The 25,156-nt window shown below is 25.1% G+C and overlaps 3 protein-coding genes across 4 annotated transcripts; 1 reads left to right on the top strand and 2 right to left on the bottom strand.

Moving 5' to 3' along the window:
• Positions 1-51: 51 nt before the first annotated feature.
• On the bottom strand, positions 52-7,415 carry LOC114122877 (B-box type zinc finger protein ncl-1-like). Its single transcript, XM_027985657.2, has 14 exons — positions 7,284-7,415; positions 4,362-4,537; positions 4,168-4,303; positions 3,900-4,082; positions 3,677-3,823; positions 3,237-3,470; positions 3,075-3,175; positions 2,809-3,013; positions 2,378-2,708; positions 2,201-2,311; positions 1,912-2,129; positions 1,485-1,848; positions 1,192-1,424; positions 52-839 (listed from the first exon to the last, which is right to left on the bottom strand). Exons 2-14 carry the CDS (start codon positions 4,445-4,447, stop codon positions 741-743), a joined length of 2,448 nt encoding a protein of 815 aa, XP_027841458.2. The 5' UTR covers positions 4,448-4,537; positions 7,284-7,415; the 3' UTR covers positions 52-740.
• Positions 7,416-8,029: 614 nt separating this feature from the next.
• Positions 8,030-14,947, top strand: LOC114122876 (GATOR complex protein MIOS). Its single transcript, XM_027985655.2, has 16 exons — positions 8,030-8,276; positions 8,374-8,513; positions 8,590-8,790; positions 8,850-9,125; positions 9,234-9,426; positions 9,562-9,752; positions 9,818-10,002; positions 10,092-10,225; positions 10,718-10,813; positions 11,200-11,423; positions 12,412-12,542; positions 12,605-12,743; positions 13,636-13,777; positions 13,854-14,076; positions 14,489-14,721; positions 14,799-14,947. Exons 1-16 carry the CDS (start codon positions 8,263-8,265, stop codon positions 14,878-14,880), a joined length of 2,604 nt encoding a protein of 867 aa, XP_027841456.2. The 5' UTR covers positions 8,030-8,262; the 3' UTR covers positions 14,881-14,947.
• Position 14,948: 1 nt separating this feature from the next.
• On the bottom strand, positions 14,949-25,116 carry LOC114122875 (E3 ubiquitin-protein ligase HECW2-like). 2 transcript variants are annotated; one of them, XM_027985653.2, is made up of 13 exons: positions 24,582-25,116; positions 19,876-19,989; positions 19,160-19,807; positions 18,964-19,099; positions 18,706-18,874; positions 18,463-18,648; positions 18,040-18,395; positions 17,287-17,481; positions 16,855-17,223; positions 16,590-16,785; positions 16,327-16,525; positions 15,653-15,851; positions 14,949-15,445 (listed from the first exon to the last, which is right to left on the bottom strand). In XM_027985653.2, exons 2-13 carry the CDS (start codon positions 19,973-19,975, stop codon positions 15,334-15,336), a joined length of 2,865 nt encoding a protein of 954 aa, XP_027841454.1. In that variant the 5' UTR covers positions 19,976-19,989; positions 24,582-25,116; the 3' UTR covers positions 14,949-15,333. The 2 variants fall into 2 exon arrangements, with proteins under 2 accessions (XP_027841454.1, XP_027841455.1); XM_027985654.2 differs by lacking the exon at positions 24,582-25,116 and adding an exon at positions 23,916-24,154.
• Between the last annotated feature and the right edge of the window lie 40 nt (positions 25,117-25,156).

Here is a 25,156-nt window from a genome sequence, read left to right as displayed (position 1 = left end):
AACGTTAAAGTTTGAGCGAAAAAAAACTTTTATATATTAATTATGTTTAAAAAAAAAAAAAAAAAAATTAAGTCATAACAAAGAAATTACAATTGGTACTAATTAGTAACCAAAATAACAATAAATAATATCTTAATATTGCAATTACGTATGAGAACACCAACAAGTAAACAACATGCATGTTATATAATAATAATATGTATGAGTATAATATTTAGAAATATATAATTAAAATTTCAAAAAATTATTTTTTCTTATATCTAGATTAATTTGACTAAAATGTTCACTAGATTGTTTAAACGAGGTAAACTTCCATTATTTACAAAAAAAAATCTAATATATATACTATGTATATAATAAATGATTTATGATCTTTAAAAAAAAAAATATATAAGAAATTTAATAGTATGAGACTTAAAACAAAAACAAAAAACAGCTCATATATTTTTTACCTTTTAATAAATAGGAACTAAAATTACTTTTTCTTGTTGAGGAAATAAATTAATTTAATAATAATAAAAATAATAATAATAATCATATAAAAGAAAAGAAAGTCAGTAAAATGTCAGTGTTCTTAAAAATAAAAATAAATTTGTTAAATCTAGAAAAACAAAAAAATGCACTTCGAGCAGTCTCAAAAATTAATTAACTATTTATATAATAAAAATTGAAGAATAACAGGAAAAATAAGTTAACAAATACATTTTCGGGAGTTTTTTTAGATTTTTTTTAAGAGTAACTTATACAGTTGCGTTTAAGACAAGAACATGGTGGTTATTTTTTGCTAAAGTAACAATATGACCACCACTAGTTATTTTCAACCCACAACAACGAGATACCTAAAACAAATATTAAATTATTTTAATTAAAAAATTAAAATTAATAAGTTGATTACTACTAAGTCTTAACAGAAATGTCGTAAGATCTGTAAAATGTAATTAGTTTTAACTGTACATCTAGTAAGTTATAATGTATAAGTTATACATTTTACTAGTTATACTATACATCATATAAAAGAATTTCATTTTAAAAATTGATCTGAAAATATGTCAACTTAAGAACTCTTTCATTTTTTATTTGTTTTAATTTATAAAAAAAAGACATTAAAGATATACTTATTTTCCTATATAAACATGTACATCAAGTTATAACAGTATAGCCTAATATAAACCACTATTAAAATATACTTACTTTAATATAAGGGCACTCTAAATCTGTTAAATGAGTACCATCGTGAGAAAAAACTGCAACATGGAAACGATTGCCATGAGAATCTCCAACTAATATTTCTCCATTTTCAGATATATCTATGCCATTTGGAAAGCTAGTGATATATTCACCACCAATACGTCTTAAACAAACACCTTCATCATTAAACACTACAATAGAGTGTCCTTTGAAATCACAAACATAATAATCATCATCTAAAATTAAAAAAAAAATTAAGTTTATATTATAGATAAATTTTATATTAATGCACATACCTCTGACAATTATGTCTGATGGTTCTTCCATATATGAAGCACAATCAAACCATTTCATTATGCCATTATCTTCATTTACATTTAAAACAAATACTGTTGGGTGTACACTATCAACCAGTGCCAGATGTCCATTTGCAGTCACAGCCACTCCAGCCACAATTTCAATAAATTGAACCTGAATCTTTTTAATAAATTTACCCGTAGGATATTCAAATATCTGTACTCTAGATCGATCAGAACCACGATCACAAACAACTATTTGATTATGGTTTAAAAAAACCACTTTTCTAGGATAAAATAAGTATCCGTCTTCTTTTCCTTCTCTGCCAAATTCAGTCTTATAAGTACCATCTTTTTCAAATACCTAAAAAGATTTACTTTTAAATAAATAAGAAATTTTAATAGTTTATTTTAGGGTTAAAATTACTTGAATACGATGATTGTGTGTATCAGCAACCACAATATCTTCTGTAGGACTTAGACAAAAGCCATGAGGTGAATGGAATTGTCCAAGACCACTTCCCATTTGACCAAATTTTGCTACTATATCCATGCTAGGCCTACTAGAATGACGTTTTGGCCGAGTTGGTGGAGCTCTTCTTTCTTTGCTATACCAACTTGAATTAGTAGCTACTCCGTAAATATCTAAAACATATTTAAATCAATATATTTTTGTTTAACAATTTTTATTATCACAAATTTAATATAAAAATTACCAGGTGATAAAGTAGTTGTAGGAGAACTCATAGATGACACACTACCAACAGAAAATGGATCTAAACCAGATTGATTCAAAACTAATGGACTCATCAGACTTTGAAGCATATCTAAATTATATAACAAAAATATTAAAATTATTATTTATTTTTAAGTTTAAAAATCATATAACTTACTATTATTGTTATTGTTGGTATTCAAATTATCTAGTTTAGCAAGTGCTTGTAAATTATTTAAAGCAAAACTACCATCCATACTAGTTGGTGCATTCAATAAATCTCCCAATGAATCAGGAGACGATATTGTAGATAAAATAGGATTATCATCAACATTTAATGAACATAAGCGCGCCAAATTTAGATCAAACATCTGTGAATCCACCATTGGTGACAACATGGGCGAAGGAAACACACGGTCAGTTAAAAAATTGGTTCTTGGAGTAGGCGGAGAGATAGGTGCAACTGCAACATTCATCCCTTGTTCTGTTTCAATTTGGCCAAAATATTTCTAAAATGTAAATTGGGCGAGCCCATATTGTATTATTGCAATGAAATAAAATGACTATGACTTATAAAATAATTTTATATAACTATCAATGACTACTTACTCGACAATGATTTTCAAATCCACTAACATCAGGAGAATATATAAGTTTAGCATCTACATCGACATCTGGTATTTGACCAAATAACTGAAGCATCTGAGTAAAAATTAATTTTTTTAATGCCATAATTTCAGATTCACTTCCATTTTCTAATAAACGTGTAGCAAATTGTTGCACTCCGCTGATGTTGTCAGTGACTTTCTTCACTCTAAAAATAAAAAATTAAATTGTTAATATACATTTAAATAACTTAATAATGAATATTATACTCTTCAAATTTGTCCATTATCTTTAATTCTTGTTGCTTTTGAGATGATTTTAATTGCACCAATACTTCATTTTTACAAGTCTCTAATATAGCTTTAAAACTCTAGAAAAAAAAAATTGTTAAGTAAACATAATGCATAAGTGAATTATAATAATATAATTACATGAAAAGTTTCTTCCACATTTGATTTAACATGATCATGAGAAGTTTGTAAATTATCCAATGCTTTTTCTAAAGTAGCTGGCAAAGTTGAAACATTTTTCATAACATTCTTACTTTCACGTACTAAATACTCTAACTCAGTTCCATATTTTTTATAAGCATTGGAAAGGCTATCGTAACTATGTTGGCATGTTCTTGGAGAAGGTATATTGAGACATTTAGTACAAGCCAACTCCTGCAAGTATAATAAGTATAATTTTACATTATGATAAGTTAATAATAATAATATTAAATTAATACCAATAAATATAATAATAACTAAAATAAAACTAAATTCTTTTCCAAAATAAACTAGTATATTAAAACATTTAATTTAAAATTAAGATTAAAAATTAGGGGAAAAAAGGGATTATAGATCGGATATTAACAATTATAACTTACATTACAATTGTTACAATAATACACCATTTGTTCATTATTATGTTTTTCACATAAAACCATTTTGTGTAGAGCAGTTTTATCCTGAGCATTTTGAATAATTTCCTCAATAGATACCATATAATGGTACTGTCCTGGCGTTACAAGCATCTAATAAAAAATGTTACATTAAAAATATTTATACTTGTAATTATAAATAACTAAAAGCCAACATTTAAAACAATACCTTATGCATACTTTCACAACTAGAACACAAAAAATTGCAGCAAGTAATACATTTATGAGTTGCCTCTTTATTATCTCTACAAGATTTGCAAACTAGCCTGTGGTTTTTCAACATTTCAACTTCAAGAATATCCCTAGTAACATAATCTTGAGGTAATGTCAAAGTTCCACGATTTAATTGAGTCTATATATAAATAATAAAATATATTACAAATAGTTTTATTTAAATGCATAATTGGTAATTATAATAATACAAATTAAATACATACAGTTGTTGGTTGATCGCATGTAGGACATATTATATTAAGAACACTAAACATTGAGTTAACATTAACAAGTTGTAAGATGCATTTTTCACAAAATACATGCAAACAGTTCAGGACCCTTGGACACATATATTCATTTCTGTAACAATTCAATTTTATTAACATAAAAACATAATAAAAAGTATTAAGGAACTTACTTGCAAATATTACAAGTATTAACTTCCAAATTGGTTTCATCTTCAATCAAAAAGTCATTACTTGAATCTAAAGACGAAGTATCCATATTTAAGGATTTTGAGTTTTATCACAACGGATACTTGTATACACTTGTATCAATTTTTTTTATTATTGGAGTAATATTTTAAAATTATAACTGTAAAAATGAATAATAATAAAAAAAAGATTAATAATTAAATAGTATAAAAAGCTGCAAAAATTGTAAGGGATTTTAGGTTTTTTATGAGTTAATTTTTGTTTAATATTAACTCTGTATACTAAATTGAGCTAACAAAATAAAAATATTCCATAAATTAAATTAATAATAAAACAATCATTTTCTCTCATTAAAATTATAATACATCTATCCTCCATTTATTCATGTGTACTATTTCCAATATTAATAATATATTTGCATTAATTTTTTAAAATTTAACTAGGAAAGAACTTTAAGTATAAAAAATAAATTTTAAAATATTATAACTGATATAATTCTATATTTATTTGTATTAACACAACTAATATTGTCAGAATTAATATAAATCCTTAATTAAAAATAAACCTTAACAATTTACTAACATTAATTATTATACAATTTTCTTTTTGTGGTATCTTAAGTGAAATGAGAACCATGATAGGATTATTTTAATTGTATTATATTGTTAATTATTTAACTCTGGTTAGCTAAAGAATAAACTAATACTGCACCGAAGAACCTATTATTGTTGAACCAAGGTGTGTTCTCTCACTGTCTTACTAGACAGAGTATTAATATTAATATTATTACAAATTTAAAGTTTTTACTAATTTATTAACAATTTCTGGTACTTGTCTAATAAGATATTTACAGTAAAATATATTTACCAAAAAACTATGTGTGTAATATGCTACCTACTGTAGTTTATTTTATTTCATTAAATTGCGAAAAAGTTCATTTGAATAATTACAATAAATTGTATAACAGTTATACAAAATTATAGCTAAATAGCCATTATGATAACTGACAAATATCAACCAAGGCTCACAATAATTTACTTTTAATAATATTTATTAACACTTGTTATTGCTGTGAAATATTGTTTATTCCGAGACTCACTCCACCATAAGCCACGGTATTAAACACCTAGGGCATGCTCAATGTGTTGCGCTTAGCTAATGATTTATATAATTTATGTATATGAGAGCGTTGCAACTGTATTTTTATTAATTTAAAAATAAATATCAATTTTTGTATTGATAAATTATGAAATAAATAGAATTAAAAATTATAATGCATTATGATAAATGAGCATGCCCATATTCTGGAGTCAGCATTCACCACTGTTTTACAGTAGGTAACATATTTATGATACCAACAAAGTGTGATTGATAGCATAGTAGACGAGTGCCCATTTTTTTTTTTATTTTATTTAAAATCGATTTACAAATAATCTATTTCTTATAAGTAAATAAATAAATTACATAACTAAATCAAGATAATTTAAGTACTTCACACTAGATTTAAGCAGAAAAAAAATTAAAGTTCTTATATTATTATAAGATAATAGTGATAGTACATTAAATTAAATTTATTTTAAATAAATTATAAAAATAATTATTGTTTTGTCATCCTATATACAGAATTAATTATCATGAGAAATCAAAAACTTAAAAATATTATGGTATAAAGATTCTAGATATTCTTTCTTTATTTATTTTGAGCTAACCATACAATACGAAAACCAGTAATTAATTAAGTTCAAGAATAATAATATATAAGTTGAAAAAAAATATAGTATACAATAGTATGTTAATCACATAGACAGTTTTAGAGTTCAACTACAATTTATTTATGATTTTTAAGTAATAATCAGATAATTGAAATTCAATCAAAATAAGTGCATTCACTTACAAAAAAAGGAGTTAATGAAACAAAATTATCAAAAAGACAAACATAAAAAAAATACAAAATAACTTATAATTAGAAAATAGAGGTCAAAATAAGTTTATAAAAATTAAAAGATTTACCAGAAAATTAAAACATTTAAAATAAAGAATAGTATTGAAGCCAAATATTAATTTATAAACCTGTAGTTGAATTAACAAATACTAGATCTATTTTACAAATGTAAAAACCTATATCATAAACAATGAATCAACAGAACATTATTTTGGATTAACAAACAACTTTTTAGAGAAAATATCATAAGAAAGCATTCCAAAATATAAATAATAATATTCATTAAAAAAAAAAAACTAATAATGAACAATATATGTTATGTAACCTAAATTTACCACAATACCAAGTATAATAAGAATATTTATTTTAAAATGTATACCAATGAATAATTTATTTAATTATTTAATTACACTATAAATAATTCATTCAAATTTAAAAAACAAGAATTTTAAATAATAATTTAAAAATTAATATATTAAGCAGATTACGTTTTAAAAAACATTAAATTGAGTATTGATAATAAAATTAACTACCAAAAGCATCAGATGAGTTACAAATGTTCACTATATTAATATAAACAAAACAAGTATAATAATTAATATTAGATATTCTATTCATAAGAAAATAACTGTTTGGCTGCATATAATATATACACCTATATTTTATGTTTTATTAAATAACTGTTAAGCATGAATATTCAATTAAAAATTAAAACGAATGTTTAGGAACTATTCTTGTTGAAATGATCGAATGGTTTGAAAGTTTTGTATTAAAAGATTAAAGTATGTATAAACTGCAAACGATTAAAATATGGAACAGAAATGAAAATATAAAGCCTTATCACATTTCCACAATTTGTGCAAAAATTTTGAACCCCTCCCTCCAAGGGCATCACTATGAACCTAGAATTGTTCATTACCTTATCGTAAAATAAATAAAATTTAATTTAAAATAATCATCTTACCAGAACACGTTGAATTAAATATATCACGCGAAAACGCTGGTCTTAAAAACGAGTAACAACGCAGCTGAGTCGCTGAGAAAAGTGACTAGACGAAAAACGGATTGCAACATGCAAATAACGGGTGATAGGGAAAGGGGTCGGGACGGGTCGACGGCCATTCATGGTACACCAACAACATACACTATGACCATGGTAACTAGTTTCATTTATTATCTAGGAGCAACAATTTGAAAATAGAAACATTGTCATTGTTCTGTGATTATAGTCATTATCATATATTAGTATATTACAAATATTAGTATTTATAATCAATAGGTATAAGGTATTAAGGTATTCAACGTCGTAGACCGTAGTCGTTACTCTTTTCTCATCAGTACATGATATACATGTCCTCTACTCCACAACAACAGACTGTCTATTCATTTAATATTATTTCATACGAAATATAAAACAATACAACCATTATAATAATTTAATTATAAAACTGTATTGGTTGAAAACTTATATTAAATTATTTTAGTTTTTGATTAATGCCACAAAATCATACATAAAAAAATAGTAGTTGGGTAGGGATGGAAGGAATAGAGATATCTTTTTTTATCATTGATGCATGATACGATTTAAGATAATAAATGATATAATCATATATAGAATAAAATATAATTTCATTTATTCTGTGATATAACATAATAATATAATTAAATATTAATATGTTATTACGAATTAAAATATAAATAATAAAATAATAAATATGTTTTTCTAATTACTGGTGTCGTATTCATTTTTTATACCAACAATGATTAATTACAAAATATTATACAATTTTAAATTTAATTTGAAATAAGATTATTATTATTCTCAATATTTTTGAAATATTCTAAGGTTGTGTACTGTAAATGTAAATTATAAAATACCTATAACATTTTGCTTAAAATTTAATTGTTGTATACTCTAAAATTTGAATTTAAATTTTAACAATATGTTCGTTTCTCGGTAATTTTTTTTTTATAATTTAAATATGATTATCTAAATTTATTTTAACGCTTTTTAACTGTTTTTGCATTTTATTAAATAATTTTTTTATGCTTAGGGGAGATGTACCAAAATTGGAAGTACAATGGTCTCCTGTACATAAAAATAAATTTATTACATGGGGTCCTGACATTCGAATGTATGAAGTAATAAACACTGCTACTTCTGAAGGTTCTAAGAGTAGTGACATTCCAAAAGGTTTTTATTAATTATCCATACTTAATTGTTTATATTTATATATGTGTTTAGTTTACAATATTAAAACATTTTATAGGTTTGGTTTTGTCATCTAATACATCAGCTAATTTGTTAGCAACAAGTACAAATCATCGTTATGTTAAATGTATTGATATATATCCAAAACCTGAGTCTGAAATTATGCTTGCTATTGGACATGCTAATGGTAAAGTGACCTTTTGTACATTTGGCTTAGCAACAGTCAATAATACATTAGCTGGACTTGAATTAGGACCAAGTAAAAAATCATTTAAATTTAAAAAAAATTGGCCTATAGTATTTTATATTTATTTTTAGATTCACGCTTTTCTCGTCAATGTAATGCAATATCATGGAATCCAGTTAATTATAATTTGTTAGCTTGTGGTTTGGATAGACACCGATCAGATCAATGTGTTCAAGTATGGGATGTAGAAAAAAGTCCTTTGATTAATGCTGAATTATCACCAGGCAAACCATTCTTTGATTATGGAACTGGAGAAACTGCTCATTCTTTAGCTTGGTTTAATTCATCTCCTCATGTTTTAGCTGTTAGTTGCAATGGTAAAACCATTCGTTGCATTGATATTAGAGGTAAATTTAGATAAAATGTAAATATACAATTATTAATTGGTAGCTTTAAGAATAATTGAATTCTATTTTTTTATTTATTAAATTAATTTTATATAATTGAATTTTCAGATGCATCTAAATCAACTAATGTAACTCAAACTCGAGCAGTATATGGTATTAATATAGCCGTATATAACAATAACCATATTGTTTCATATTGTGACAATAGTATAGTTTTGTGGGACTCAAGGCATTTAGAAAAACCTGTTGTAACCTTAACTCAAAGTAAAAGCGTTTCTAAAGTTCAATGGTGTCCGACAAGGTAAAATCTTAATTTTTAATGTATTATAAACTATTAACATATAATTTTACTTCATTACTTAATTTAAATATAGAAATTATATGTATATTTTTCACTTTAACACTGGTTTATGATGTATCATATTTGTTCTATTAGGCATAATTTATTAGGGTCATTACAAAAAGACACTATGGCTATAAGCTTACATGATATGCAACAAAGCATGGATGAAGCAGAACCTTCTGCTTTAGAGAGAACTGTACATCCCGGACAAGGCAACATACATTTAGCTTCATTTTCATGGCATCCAACACATGAAAATAGATTATTAGCTATTTCTCAAACTGGTAAAATTTGTCACAACTTTTTCTATTTCTTTGTGTATTAAATTTATTTTATCCAATTATTTTAGGTGTCTTAAATGATTATTTTGTATTTGAGAGGATGACATTGAATTGGTCCACTAAATCAAGTATAGCTTGGACATACGGTCAGCACAATCTTAAATATATAAGTGATAAAGACTTAGTTTATTCTTCATTTGAAGATATTTCAACTACTATTAAAATGCGTGCGTTTTCACAATATGGCATTAAAGTATAGATATTTTAAATTATCAAATTATCAAATAAATGGTTGTCAAATCTTTAAATTAATTTTATTATCTTTGTTCTTTAATGATTTAGGACTTTGCAGAGAACGCTAAACTTGTAGATGATCCTATCATAAAAAATGTTTGGAATTGGTTGGATTTAAATAGAAAAGTTACTAGAGCTGGTATTGTACCTACAACTCCAAATGTACCATTTCCAGGAATAAAGTAGGTATCTTTCCAAGAAACAGAAAACTAATCTAATTAATTTGTCAAGCAATTTTTATAATTTTAGTTATTCCAAACATATTTACTTTTGACAACTTAAATATTTGAGAGTTAAAAATCAAGGTTTTATTTTATTTTAGTATCATACTAACTTATTTTAAAGATATCAATTCATTTAGTAAAACTAAATTTTCAGATTTAACAAATAGTGTAACTGTAAATAAATCTTTAAATGTTTCATTAAATCCAAAGAGGTAAACAGATTAAAAAACAAATTCCATACATTTATATAGTTTCAACATACGATCTTTCAATGTATTATTAAAAATATATAATAGCTTTTACAGGTTTTGAAATATTTAGATATAAAGTCCAAAGTCAGTTTTGGCTTTAAATTTTACCTTTAAAAATACTTAACAATTTATGAAGTCACTTCCACTATACTACATTATTAACATTGTAACATATTTATAATTGAAAAAAAAATATTAGAACTGTTCTAGGTTTAGATTCTGGATCTCCTATGCCTAAATCAGAATTAAAGCATGTTCAGTGGGTCGATATTCAGGGCACAGTAAAAACTTATCGGTATGTATAAAGTTAAAACTATCAAGTATATTGGAAAAAAAAATATTAATCTAGACAAGTTTAAATGCCAAATTCCTACTTATTAAATACCTGTATTGTACTTAAAGTTTGACTAGAAAAGTCAAATGTTATAATATAAAGATTGCACAATGGTTTTTAGTTAATTTAAATATGTACATCATTTGATATTTTAATGACTAGTATGTCTTTTGAGCACCTTTTTCATTGTTCTTGAAATTGGTTCACGTTCTTTTTTTTTTTAAATAAATAAATATAACTTCTTATTTTAATTTTTAAGTTTATAACAGTATTAATAAATTATTTTTATAAATATATTTTAAACTTCCTAAATAATACATTTTTAACATAAGTTCTTTATATTTTAGGAGTTCGGCCAGAGATAATGCATTATTTTTATGTGACTGGGGATTCGACCGTACTAATGCATTACATATATCTGCTTTACTCAGAAAATTAGAAAATGAAAACTCTCATACTAGAGCAGCTTCTATAGCAATTTTTAATTTAAGAATGCGTGATGCTATTGAAACATTAAATAAAGGTGCAAATCAACAACCCAATTTAAGCATGATTGCAATGGCTTTATCAGGTATAACATTGTTTAAATATATATTTGTTATTTTACCAAAAATAGTGCATGAAAATATTATTGAGGATATAAATATTTAAAAGTAAATAAAAAAAAACACAAATGTTAAATGTTTTTATTTCAAAGCAATAGGTATACCTAATATATTATTTTTAAACTGGGCGATAAGAATTGTCTTTAATTCCAAAATAATAATAAATTTGTACCTATTGTCCTATTGTATTAAGTATCAAATTAAATTATTAATCTTTGATAATTTCTCTTTTAATAATTAAAATGTCTGCAAGTCATAAAAATGTGTGTTTAAATGTCTAATTTCGGAAAATAGTACATGAAACTTTTTCCTTGTTGAATAAATATTCTGGTATTTGGTGTATAAATACTATAAATTATTATTGATTAAATGCTAATTAAAAAAAGAATTAAAGCGATTTTAAACCAATATAATATACTTTTCTCTGTTGCTTCTAAGTAAAAAAAAAAAAAAAAATTATAATAAAATAAAATAATTTTGAAATACTATTAAAAGTATTCAAATTGGTCATATTTAATAAATCTACTATAGATAACCTATTTCTTTTAAAAAAATATATTTTTCATGAACAGCTAATAAAAATTTTAATGATTGTCAAGTTCAAAAAATAATAACCTATACCCTGTCCAACAATAGAATACACTGCAACGTAACAAATATTGATTCTTCTGTGCATTCTCACGCAATATCCTTTTATTTAAACCAGGTCCTCTTTTGCAAATCTGTAGAATTGCTGTGTTTTCATGCTGGACAGAATTTAATAAGACTATTTCAAATAATTATACTAGTGATTATATACTTATATATATAATATATATACATATATGTGTATTTAGTTTGTGTACAAGTAATCTTTATCATAATAGATAAACATCAACTTTTTTATATTAAAATAAATGAATATATAATAATAATTAGGCTTCACTACAAATCAATTAAAATATTTATTTTCAGGTTATAGTCCTGATAAATATAGCATGTGGCGTGAATTGTGTTCAAGAACTAGAGAAAAATTAACCGATCCATATTTGAGAGCAGCATTTGCTTTTCTAACATCAGAAACAGAATCTCATGATGCTGTTTTGGTAAATATTTGATTTTTTTAAATCAATATTTGTTTTTATTTTGAGTTTCAATGTTTTTTCAGAACGAAGTTGGAATACCATTAGAAGACAGAATTGCATTTGCTTCAATTTTTTTGTCTGATGTAAAATTAACAGAATATATTAATACAATTACAGATAAATTGTTAGATCAAGGCAACTTAACTGCAATATTTTTAACAGGTAATTTTTTTTTAAGTGGAAAGTAAGTGAACTATAGGAGTAAAGTTGACATAAACAATTTGTTTTATTATCGCATTATGTGTTAAAAAATTTAAAAGTAAAATTTTCAAATCCTTATGAAAAAGTGTTTTAAATTTTAACAAAATAACTAAAAATTGTAATCATTTTATTATATTTCAATTTTTTCAAATTTTAACTTTCAAAGAAAATTACATTTATATAAATTAAAAATTTTTGGTTGTAGTATTAAGCATACATTGTGAACTTAAGGAACCTTGTATTCATTTATCTGTTCTTGCCTAGTAAACTAGTATTTAATTTACTTATCTTGAGTATGAACTCTTAATTAAATTGCTAATTTATGATGTTTTTTTTTTACAAAATTCCAACTTCAAACAATCATAAAAAATGATCGTGGATTTATGCTCAATTTATATCATGTTTACTCTCATAAGATGACCAAGCAGTGCATGTAATTTTGTCTATTTTTGCATAGGTGGTTTTTGATTGACTATGCATTATCTGTAAATAAGTAGCGACTTATGAGGACACTTGAAAAAGTTATTTTGTTTTGACCACGCCTTTCGTGCACAACTGTTCCTGTTCATTTTAGAAATTCTTGCACGGGTATAAACATTTTTTTAAGTTTGTACAGCTATTTGTATTTGAATTATAACAAAATTAGAAAAGTTATTAATGGCAACTGATCTTATAAAAAAGTTCCTGTTTCCTTTAGTTCTTAAGAAAAGTACTAGATATTATATACTTTCGACATCCCAAGAAGCAAATATTTCCACCAACCAAAAAGATATTAATTGAAAAAGAATAATATATCATCAAGAATCTTAAAAATTAAGTTAATGATTGATTTGAATGTTTTTTTTATTACTAGGGTCATCTCCAGATGTAGTTCCATTACTACAAAGATATTTAGACAGTACAGGAGATATTCAGACAGTTAGTATATTAGTCTTAAAGACAATTCCAAGTGAAATTGTTCACGAAAATGCAGTAATGATGAGTTGGATCAATAGGTTTGAATATTTTAAAATTATATTCTGCTTTATTAATTTTTAATTTCCCAATTTAAATTTTTTTTAAACTTATTAGTTACCGAGAAATGTTAAACCAATGGCGAATGTGGCATATACGAGCCAAATTTGATATAGCTCTTAAAGCTGTAAAACCGCCACCTCAAAATGTATTTTTAACTTGCAATTACTGTGGAAAAAATATCTGCCCAGCAGCTGATGAAAAAGAGAAAGATAATGAAAAAGAAACAAAAGTACTAAGAATAAAAGACCAATCAGAAAATGGATCAAATAATTTTAAAGTATGTATGAAGGAAAATTGTCGTTCTTTAAATATTCGTATTGCTTTGATTATAGTAGTGATTTCTAGAATTCTATTAACTATATTTAAATCTTTATATTAGCTCAATATAGAAAGAAAATGTAAAATATTTAAATTCTCAAGAATTGAACTATACATCTTGTCGATTCTAACTTAATACATACAATTTAAAATTTTTATTGATTTAATTTCTTATCTTATTATAAGATAGCTATTTCTAAAAGTATCACAAGTTATACCTCACAATTAAACTCGAAAATTGACATTTTTTTTATCTATACATGAGTATGGAATGCAGACTTTTTATCCTGTATTAAAAATAATGTAACCAGCATTTTGCCTATTACAATATAAAATACATATTTTTAATTAATAAAAATCAATTTTTCCAGTTTACATCATGTCCTAATTGCCAAAGTCCACTGCCAAGGTGTGCACTATGTCTTGCACATTTAGGCACTGCTAGTGCCAAAGTACCATTAAGAAAAACATCTGGCAAACAATTAACATCCAACAGTTCATATGTATTAACTGGACAAAGTGTTAATAGTTTTTCATATTGGTTTTCATGGTGTCCTACATGTAATCATGGAGGTCATTCTAATCATATCAGTGACTGGTTTAAGTAATAATTTAAATAGTTATACACTTTGATACATGATATACATAAAAATTTATTTATTTGTAATCATTTTTTCTTAGGAATCACTTGGAATGTCCAGTCGCTGATTGTGTTTGTCGATGTTATTCTTTGGATTCAACAAGTCGCTATTGTTCTGTATAGCGCCAGAGGTCAATTAAAAAATTAATAGCAAATTTTAGGAAAAGCAATATACAAATAAAATAAAAATATTAACAGTAACAAATGAGTTTTTCTTTTCTTAAACATCAAGATGTGAGAGTATTAGTCGAGTTTTAACAGAATAACAAGAAAGTAAATAAATAAATGTAAGGGAATCATAACCATACCCTGTCATTACTAGGCTATTTGTTACAGGATGCAGTGTGGTAATAACTAGATTAAAACATTTTTGAACATAAATAATAAATAAATTTTGTTTAAATATTAAATTTACAATGATAATATAATTATTTTCACTCTATAGGTTTTTTATATATAAAATAACAAAAAAAAAATCTTAAAAATGTTCAATAATAATTAATTTCTGGTCTATAAATCGTAATTTCTACGGTTTTAGCCTGAATTTAGCTATAAAAAAAATATAAAAAACACTTATTACTCCATTCCAAACGTATTACTTTCATCTATAGCTAACAAGAGTTTTTCACAAAGTATATTTTGAGTAGTGTATGGTGGTAAATCCAGACGATTGAAACAGGTGTGTGCCCTAAAAAAATAAATACATATGTGTAAACATTTTTTCAAATATTTAAATTTTTTATTTATACAATGATATCTCATGGACAAATGAAAAATTAAATATGAACAATTATTACTATTATATTGTTCCAAATTCATTTTGTAACATTATGAGTAAAAATTATTAGATTAAAATATCTAATCTATTCTGATGGAAAATCATAATTAATATTACCTTGGTAAACTGTTGGCTTTACCCCATTTTTCAATACAAAACTTTCTAGCACTATTAGATCCACGAAGGGCAGAAAATCCTTCGTATGGTATACTAGATGTGCCAGTTACAAACTGAAGTAGTCTTAATCTTTGTTCATTAGTAAACTGTTCTATTGAAGACCAAAACCATCTAATAACTTGATGTCCATCATGGTAACCTTAAATAAATTGTTATATTGTTAGAACACAATTTAATAAATATGCAAAATATACAGATATTTACTTTAACAATAATTATTACTTATTCAAACACTAATTACAATAAAAATAAAGCTTATTATGTATTTTTTCTTGATTGTGTGATAATATTTGAACATAATCAACATTTATTACAATAATATAGTACATTTTATTAATCAGAAGAAATAAGGAAAATGTAATATTATTTTTAACTATGCGTATTTTTAATTTAGGAATATTCAACATTACAGAGATAACAGTATGGATTTAAAATATATATAGAATCATTGAATTAGTCAAATTTTAAACTATCTTGAAAATTAATAAAAACAATACGATGCATTCTTTTTATTAAAATCTTAAATTATTTTGAGTAAATAAAGTTTGTTTTAAGCTTTAATTTTAAATACAATTTAAGTAAAATAATAAGCAAAATACTTAATTAAATGTTACCTGATCTATATTCTGTGTTACTTCTCCAGTCAGATAAATCTATTTCAACAGTCCCGGCAATGACTAGTTCTAATTCTTGAGCATCAAAGACTGATACTAACCGGGGATCAACTACATCATAAAATCCTTGAACTAGAGCTCCAGTTTGTTCAGTAACACCACGTTCCAATCGCCATTTTACTATTTTGTCTATGTACTCCTATGAAAAAATGAATTTTAATAATAAATATATGAAAAAAAAATAAGTTTTATAATGTATTAACCTTTTTATTTTTGTCAGTGACAAAAATGCGTTGACCTCCAGGTTTTAATTCTTTTTCAACTGTTTGACCAAAAACTTCTTCAGTAACTGAAAATGTGAGGTCTAACATTTCTCCTGATATATCTCTTTCTTGTACCCAACATAATGATTGATGGAATTCTCGGTCAACAGATTCTAAGTCGCTCAAACTCATAGGTCTAAATTTTAAAGTTTAATTAAAGTTTTTAAGTTTAAAATTTATAAAAAGACTAAAATTTTATGCTTACAGCTTTAATAGAGTTTTGTAGAATGGCCGAGTAAAAAATGCATCCAATAGATATTGGTGGACTAATGCTAAACCTAAAACTCGTCCGCTAAATCTAAACCAGTCTTCTTTATTATTAACAAATGCCGCCGACATAGGCGATATTTGAACAGTATAAGTATCATTAGCCGAATATTCAAAAAGGCCGTAATAGGGGTTGAACAATTCTCTGGATATTAAAAAGAAGAACTCTCTAGATGGTCCACCATAGTCAAGTCCTTCTTCATTATCAAACTGTGCAGATAGTTTACATTTTTGTAAATCTTTTTTAGGCATGCTCATTATTTTATTGTATGCATCTTGAAGTAGATGATCTCGTCGTACATCAATCCTAAAAAAATTATAAAATAAATAAATATTTATAGAATTCTTAAGTATTTTTTATTAAAATTACTTAAGCTTTCCTGGTCCTTGTCCATATCCTTTGGTTTCCAATTTTTTGTAAAAGTTCCTGAGCTTTGCTTCAAAATCTCTTTTGAATGGAGGCACCGTTCTATTTGCCCTATTCATTATGGGGGATTGTTGAGGAGATACTCTTGCGTCTCTGACTCTTACTGGGACATAACTCATTATCTCGTTCTCAAATAGACTAAAAATGAATAATTAATTGACTTATTGTAAATCATCTATTCGAGTAGTTCTATCATGTTACACATAATGTTAATAATTAAAAAAAAATTAGATATATTAATTTTTTAAAAAATATACTGAACTAATGAATATACAATTCTCATTTGACATTTATAAAAACTAAAAAAAATTAAATATTTATTTATAGTGTTAAAAACATTTATAATAATAAACACAATTAAATTATAAATTATTTAATTCTTCATAACAAAACATTATATTTTTTGTGTGTTAAGAAATTTAACTTGAATGTAAACGTTTTTAAAAGTGATACTGAGATATATTATGTAGATTAAGAACCAATTGATGCTCTATGTTTTATTTAAAGAATTTAAATATTTAAGCTTTATAAAATTGTTAAATAATACTATAAGAATGATTAAATATACTTAATTTTAAACTATAATTTAATATTTATAAGTGGTTAATGAAACTATTAAAAGTGTAATAAAAAAAGCAAATTCTAACTTGTGAATTTTAATTATTAATTATAATTATATACAGCAAGTATAATCACCTTAACAAAATGTTGAGTTCTAGTTCATTCCCAAATGTATCTAGAGATGGAATACCATCAATTCTAATTTGGTTTATTTTATCTTTAAGATTTTGGTCAGTAGACAATTGTGGATACCGTTCAGCTAATATCTCCAATATATTTGGCTGGCGTATAAATGCTACCACTTTTTCATTATAGGCTGTTGGTATATCCACCGTATCACAAAGCATGCTATCAATATGTGTAATAGTTGGGCGAGGGGGAGGTATTGGAGGTTCTTGAGATGTAGATGGCAATGGCACAGAAAGATCATTCAATGGTAAACGCGGGTCAATAAAAGTAGTCATTTTTGTGGTATGGTCCATAAAAAATACCTATGGTATTTAAGAAGTTTTATATTATTATATATGTATTTATATTTTCATTATTTTACTACTTTACCTTTCCAGCAGCATCAGTTTTAGATGTCCACCCTCTAGGAAGCGTAATTCTTGTATTCGCAAACAAATTTAAAAGGCTAACCAAATCACTATGACTTTGATACCGTTGAAATAATGATGGATGATTTCGAATTTTAGGCACAATATATTTAAGCGATGATGAGCTATTATAAAGTGCTAAAGCTCTCTATAAGAATGTTAAAAATTAATTTATATACTAAGAAATAAATATATTCAATCATACTTGATTTTGCTGCAATAAAGTTGGAAATTCTTTTTTACTGATAAACTGTAATGCTATACTTGCATTATCTCTAAATTTAGTTTTAGATGAATCTAATCGTAATGAATCGGTTCTAGATAATGTGTTACATTCTGGTTCTTGTGAAATAGTTCTGCGTATACTTTGGTACCTAAAATTATATTGCCATAGTCCAATTAATATTCATAATAAAATGAAGCACATAATATAAATATATTTTTATTGAATATATAAAATTACCTTCTGTCTAACTGTTGTCTTTGTTGATAATAATGCATATCACAATTTTTTCTAGAAGGACGATGCCAAGTAGTAGTTCGATTAAGATGATCTATATAAAATATTCTACCATGACTATCCATTCGAGCTTCCCAATCTAATTAAATAACAGAATATTAATAATTATCTATATTTAAAAAAAATTAAAAACCACTACCTGGTGGAAGTGTAGTGTCTCTTCTACTTTCTGTTCTTCTTGGCTTTCTATTTTCATCTGTTAACATCATAAATCTTGAATGTTCTCTTGTATCATTTGATAATGTTTTTTGAACAGAACATTTCATATTAACATGATCTCCAGCACGACTAGAAGCTCTAGTTAAAGGTCTGTGTGATTTAGACTCAACAATAGGAGAAACATTGGTAAAATCAGAATTATCCATTAGACCTTTTGGTTTTAACTGACGCAATGCATCCAATGGGATATTAGTAGTGGGTGGCATTGCCCAAGTTCTCTCTAAAGGTTTATGTTTGTAAGTCCTCGGTGGAAGAGGTGGAGGAGGGGAATCTGGAACAGGAGTATCTGACCAGATTTTAAGGTAGTCATTGTTTTCGGCAACTGGTAGGTTTTTATCAACATGTTGAACATGAACATCGACTTTAGTTTCTATAATTTTAGTTCCAGATTGTGTTAATTTTTCTGAATTTTCACATGTTTCAGTACAGTTTTCACACACTTTAGACTGTTTAGCATTCTCGTTACTGTCTGCTGCTAACTTATACACAGAGTCAAGGTCAACCGGCTGCGATTCAGCCAGACAAGACAAGCCGCTGCAGTAACGGAAGCAAAAAAATTTTCCATATCCTAAAATATTTTTTTATAATGTTATAAAAATTAAAGCGAAAAATAAAAATAATAATTTTAATATAAACCTTCATTCATGGATGAGCAGTGTGGAAAATCAACTAACCACATTGCACTTCTTTTTGACGTGCCATTGATAGGTTGTGTGTATCGAGCTATACAGGTCATAACATTCTTCTCATCTAAAATGAAATAAAAATCATTAAGTCACATTACATTTTATATCTTACCAAAACAATTATTTTCACAACTATAATTAAATCTTTTATATACCTACTTAATAGTAGGTACAGATATAGAATAGCACATTAATCATACTTTTAACTATTAATCATTTGATGATATTTGGTATTTTCATTTATTTGATTTATTAATAAAAATACCTTATGAACATATATTATTTTAAATTGAAAAAATACCTTTCATAAATAAACTTTGTACTTATAAAAAAATTATATTAATCATAGTTTAAGGATAAAAATATAGTCAAAATTTTAATTAAAAAGTACAATACTTATAATGAATACAATTTAAATAATAATATATTTCATTATAAGAAGCATGAATATTCTCACTATAAGTAATTAAAAATATAAAATCATGCTGGAGATAATTTTTTAGTCTTAATAGATACCAGAGGTATATAGATAACTAGAGGTGTCATTATTTTAATATTATCAATATCCAACAATCAATTAAAACATGCACATTAGACTTGACATAATGTGCCAGATATAAAGACATTTTTCCATGAACGTGTTTTAAATTCTTATCGATTACACATTAGCTTATTGCTTTAAAAATAAATAGAAAAAAAACATAAGCTACATTATTCATGAGTTACAACGAATTTAAAATTATTACTTATATGTATACAGTAGAACCTCGATTAACCATCAGTCTCGGGACCAGAGCTTTGACGTATAATCGAGCAACAAACATTTTTTTAAACATACGTACATATTTTTTATTATTTTTTTAATAATTATAACATGCATATTGATATAGCAAGGAACTATTACTTATTGGTACATTATTATTATTTTTTATTATTTACAATTTACATACATACATACATACTTACATACACAAGGTAATACAATTTTACTACAACACACAAGTAGTCCATGCAAGTGTGGCCTGACGGTTAACCGAGAAAGACAGTTAATCGGGGGACGGATAATTGAGGTTCTACTGTGTGTATATATATATATATAAATACATAAAATTATTATTAATACAAAAAGAACTCTGTTGCTTGAAATGTTTTTGGGAAAAAAATCACTGAAAAGATTTTAAAGATATTTGGTAAGAACTCTGAGAAAGCACAGGTTACTTTTGTTTTTAAATCAATTCTCAAAGGGTCAAAACTACAAAATCCACTTTAATTTAATCGTACATCAACTTTAAAGATAGAAAACTAAAATTTGGAGTGTTTATTTTATTTTGTAGACATCATTTAAGAAGGGTATTTTAGAAATTCTTTCTTAAAGATTAAGAAAATTTGTATGAGAAATAAAATGTAACGTTAAATTTAATTAAAATTTGGTATTTAACTTCTTCAGCACTACTTTAATGTAACACATATTTGGGCATTAATCAAAATTAAAATCCCTAATGAATCAAAGGGGTAGCAAAGTTATAGTTCTTTAAGATAATTTTGGCTATGAATATTTTATAATGAATTTTGTAAGTGAGCACTAGGAAAAAGAAAATGTTAAAGAAAGCAATATTTTTGTTTAATTGATTAATTATATTATCTGTTTATGTACCTATTAGTGTTATTTATTTTTAAAAATGCCTCTCAAACTTTTCATACTTCCAATAAAACCCAAGGCTACAAAAGGTACTCTAATCTGAGAAAACTCTGGAACAATTGCAGATCTACCAGACTTTAGATGCAAAACTTCATGCAGGTTTAAGAGTTAGAGAGATGTTGAAGCGATCTCAGGCTTGGGGATTCTTAAAACCTCTTGTATAAATATAATGAATAAAGACATTTTAAAAATAAATTTAAAACATAATTTGTGCACCCCTATTTATTTTTCAGTGTGTGCCATTGAATACATTTATAACATTCATAAAACATATTTAAAAAATCAATTATTAATTTATAAGAATAAATAATATAATATATTCTAAATAGTTTTTTCTTGCCTCCCAAAGTGTTTCTAAATTAAATTTGAAGTATTTACCATGAAAAATTTGTAATTTTCATAGCTTTATAACAAGTAGCAAAATATAATGAACTATCACAGGTCACTAAACCATGTTTAAAAGACCATTAGTTTAATATTAATTCATTAAATGTTTAGTGACTTAGTGATTGTTCATGCAAACCGGTATTAGTATACTTAAAATAGAGAAAGATAAATAAGAAAAATAGAAAAGGGAGTTAGATGGTCAATAGAACCATATATAATATTTATTTATAAAAAATAGTCACCATTTTGATAACTGAGTGCTTTTTGAAAGCTGAACTATATTGATTTGTTATGTATGATCAATTGACAAAATGACAGTGGTAGGTATGACTATCGATAAATTTCCCAAAAGAAATAAAACGGGAGGTCCTGAATTAATAGAACAAATTGTTTTATCCTGACTATCTACATGTTTGAAATGAAATAAAATTAATATCATGTTCTTAATAAATAATAGTTTTTAAATAAACATTCTCAACACTATAAACAATAACCAATAAGTAGATCAAATATAACAATGAAAATTCATCAGTAGATCTCAAATTCACATGTACTAACAGACCAAATATATAAACGATATTAATAATAATTTAGGGAGACTCAAGGCAAAATAGATATTGTTAAAAGTTTAATAAAATTTAAAAGCTGGAACATAACTTATAAATGTACTATCAACATATTATCACTTGAAGCTTATTTTATATGAATATAGCTAATACAGAATGCGAACAATTTCAAAAAATTTATATTTATAGAAGTTTTAATGTGTATTATCTATGAAATATAATATACATATTACATAATATGAATAATAAATTCGATTAAGTTGATTTAAAATATTTTTCTTAATGTCCATCAAAATACATGAAAATATTTGAGATTAGTATACATTAATTATACTGTTAATTTAAATTATTTATTAATATCTTTGACCACAAAATAAATTTATCTCATATTTTATTATTAGGAGAGGTGTTTATAGAACTTAAATAATTAATTAAAAGTTGAAAGAAATAATATCTATTAATATGTTATTGAAATATAATAATTATCATACGATTAGAAGTCAAAATATTAATAAAAACAACCATGGAGTAAAACAAAATTATTATGTAAAATATAATTTTATTTTAACAATTGTAATATAATAAAATTAAAATTTTAAGATATATATTGAATTATAAAATTATACATTTATATACTAGTTTAATTTATTTAGACGAGTATCTAAAACAATTGAATACATATTACTTGGTTAAATTGATAAAAAATAATTTTAGTATTATAATTACAATTTCAATTACATGCCTTTAAGCTGTTGAATTAAATCATTAATCGTGCATATTACATTATTATCTTTGAATTATATTAAGTATACTAAAGCTTTATTTAAAATAAAATAATATAAATGTGTTATCATGATACATAATAATCCTTTCCTGTTTAAAATAATATTAAAAATATTATAATAATAAGGATAAATTTAATAGCAGTTTTTAGGCACATAGATAAAGGTTCTACATTTTATCAATAAAAAAAAATCAATTATCTACCTATTTTATATTATATTAAGTATCTATCGTCATTAAAAAAATAAATACAATATGACAAGTTCTAAAATAATGTTTAACTAATTATAGTTTAACATATATTATACCTACAATCTAGGTACTACTATAACTATGATCGCAATGAGCAACGTTAAGAGTATGTTTTATCAAATATAATTAGTGCCTTACAAATTAGATGATATTAATGTATAGAACTTAGTAATGCTGAATGAAATATTCTTGCGCAATATAAAATCAACAATGCTAAACACATTGAAGGCCTTATGTGATGGTATATTATGTATATGTATATATACATATATATAGCCTATAAAGCACAATTTCAAAACTTACCTTTTATGTAGCATTGAAGGGTTTGCAACTATTAGTCGAGCAACACTAAATTTTATAAAAATAAACGCGAAAAACATCAACCGGAAGTGAATAACAGATACCAAGTCCGTAGAATACGATTTAACAGGATTTTAAAAACACGCTCACAGAGAGAGAGAAAAATAACACTCATATAAAAAGCAGTGCCATGCCCTTAGAACGGATATATATGACCATTTGCCAATGAATGAAGTGAATAGATGAATGAAACGGAAACCCCCCGCCTTCCGACCCCACTCTCACTTCCGGTACATAACCCAAAATTACTATGGGCCACGAAAACATGAATGAACGCAATGCTACCAACTTAAATAAGACTCATTTTACAGAAATTAATTTCTATTTTTTTTGCCAACATTACAGTTTTTAATGAAAAAATTATTTTATTATTTTTTTTAATAATAATAATTAGATACCCACAAATTACATTAATAATAAATTTGACATTAGAAAGTTATTAATATTACATCAAATTTGTGTATCATACAACTTAATGATTATACAGTAACACCTCATCATAAAGAAAATTAATAACAAATAGTGACTAAGTTAAATTTGATATTAACTTAGTTATTAAATTAAATACTAAAAGAGTACTAGTTTTTTAAAACAATATAATATACGAACCTAATTTGAAACATCCAACCCAGTCTTTTGTTTGTCGATCATCTCTAACAACGTTCCATAATACCTTTATCGATAACCGAATACCATCTTCAAATATATGAACTTTATTAATAGATATTTTTAGATATGTGTTGTCCACATCTGAATTAACATAAACAGGTTCGTTTTTGTTATTTTTGGGGATACTACTATTAACCGATGTTGACGATTTTTCAACCGAATCATCATTTGTATTAGGATTAATCCGCACTTCCAATATATTCACAATAGATTCTTCTGAAGCGTTATCTTCTTGTAAAATTTCATCTGTACTTTGTAAAATTTCTGCAGCCAGATTGAGATTTAAAAATAAAACAATACGTAAGAATTAATTAATGAAATATTTTTCAAGGTTTTTTTTAAGTTTTTAAAAATAAATGATTAGCTTATAAGAAAAAGTTTTCTGAATATCTAAGAAAATGCTCAATAAAACCCGAATCACAAAACTTAAAGGAACACTTAAGTATTTAAAATTCTTTTAATACAAACTTGATACTTGAATTTGAAACTAAAAATTTTCCCAAAATTTTAATATG

Source organism: Aphis gossypii, chromosome 1 (assembly GCF_020184175.1).
Source record: "Aphis gossypii isolate Hap1 chromosome 1, ASM2018417v2, whole genome shotgun sequence".
NCBI classification, from domain to species: Eukaryota; Metazoa; Arthropoda; class Insecta; order Hemiptera; family Aphididae; genus Aphis; species Aphis gossypii.
This window is presented reverse-complemented; position numbering and strand designations above follow the sequence as displayed.

Bases quoted from the DNA above. Each gene is read 5' to 3' on its own strand.
- LOC114122877 (XM_027985657.2), bottom strand. From the start codon at position 4,447: ATGGATACTTCGTCTTTAGATTCAAGTAATGACTTTTTGATTGAAGAT. The intron at 2,709-2,808 runs GTAAGTAGTCAT...TTTACATTTTAG, and splicing joins GATTTGAAAATCATTGTCGA to AAATATTTTGGCCAAATTGA. The intron at 1,425-1,484 runs GTATGTGCATTA...TTTTAATTTTAG, and splicing joins ATCAGACATAATTGTCAGAG to ATGATGATTATTATGTTTGT.
- LOC114122876 (XM_027985655.2), top strand. The intron at 12,744-13,635 runs GTAATTTTTTTT...TTTTATTACTAG, and splicing joins AACTGCAATATTTTTAACAG to GGTCATCTCCAGATGTAGTT. The intron at 14,722-14,798 runs GTAATAATTTAA...ATTTTTTCTTAG, and splicing joins CATATCAGTGACTGGTTTAA to GAATCACTTGGAATGTCCAG.
- LOC114122875 (XM_027985653.2), bottom strand. From the start codon at position 19,975: ATGACCTGTATAGCTCGATACACACAACCTATCAATGGCACGTCAAAA. The intron at 19,100-19,159 runs GTAGTGGTTTTT...TTATTTAATTAG, and splicing joins AGACACTACACTTCCACCAG to ATTGGGAAGCTCGAATGGAT. The intron at 15,852-16,326 runs GTAACATTTAAT...AATTTATTTAAG, and splicing joins TAACACAGAATATAGATCAG to GTTACCATGATGGACATCAA.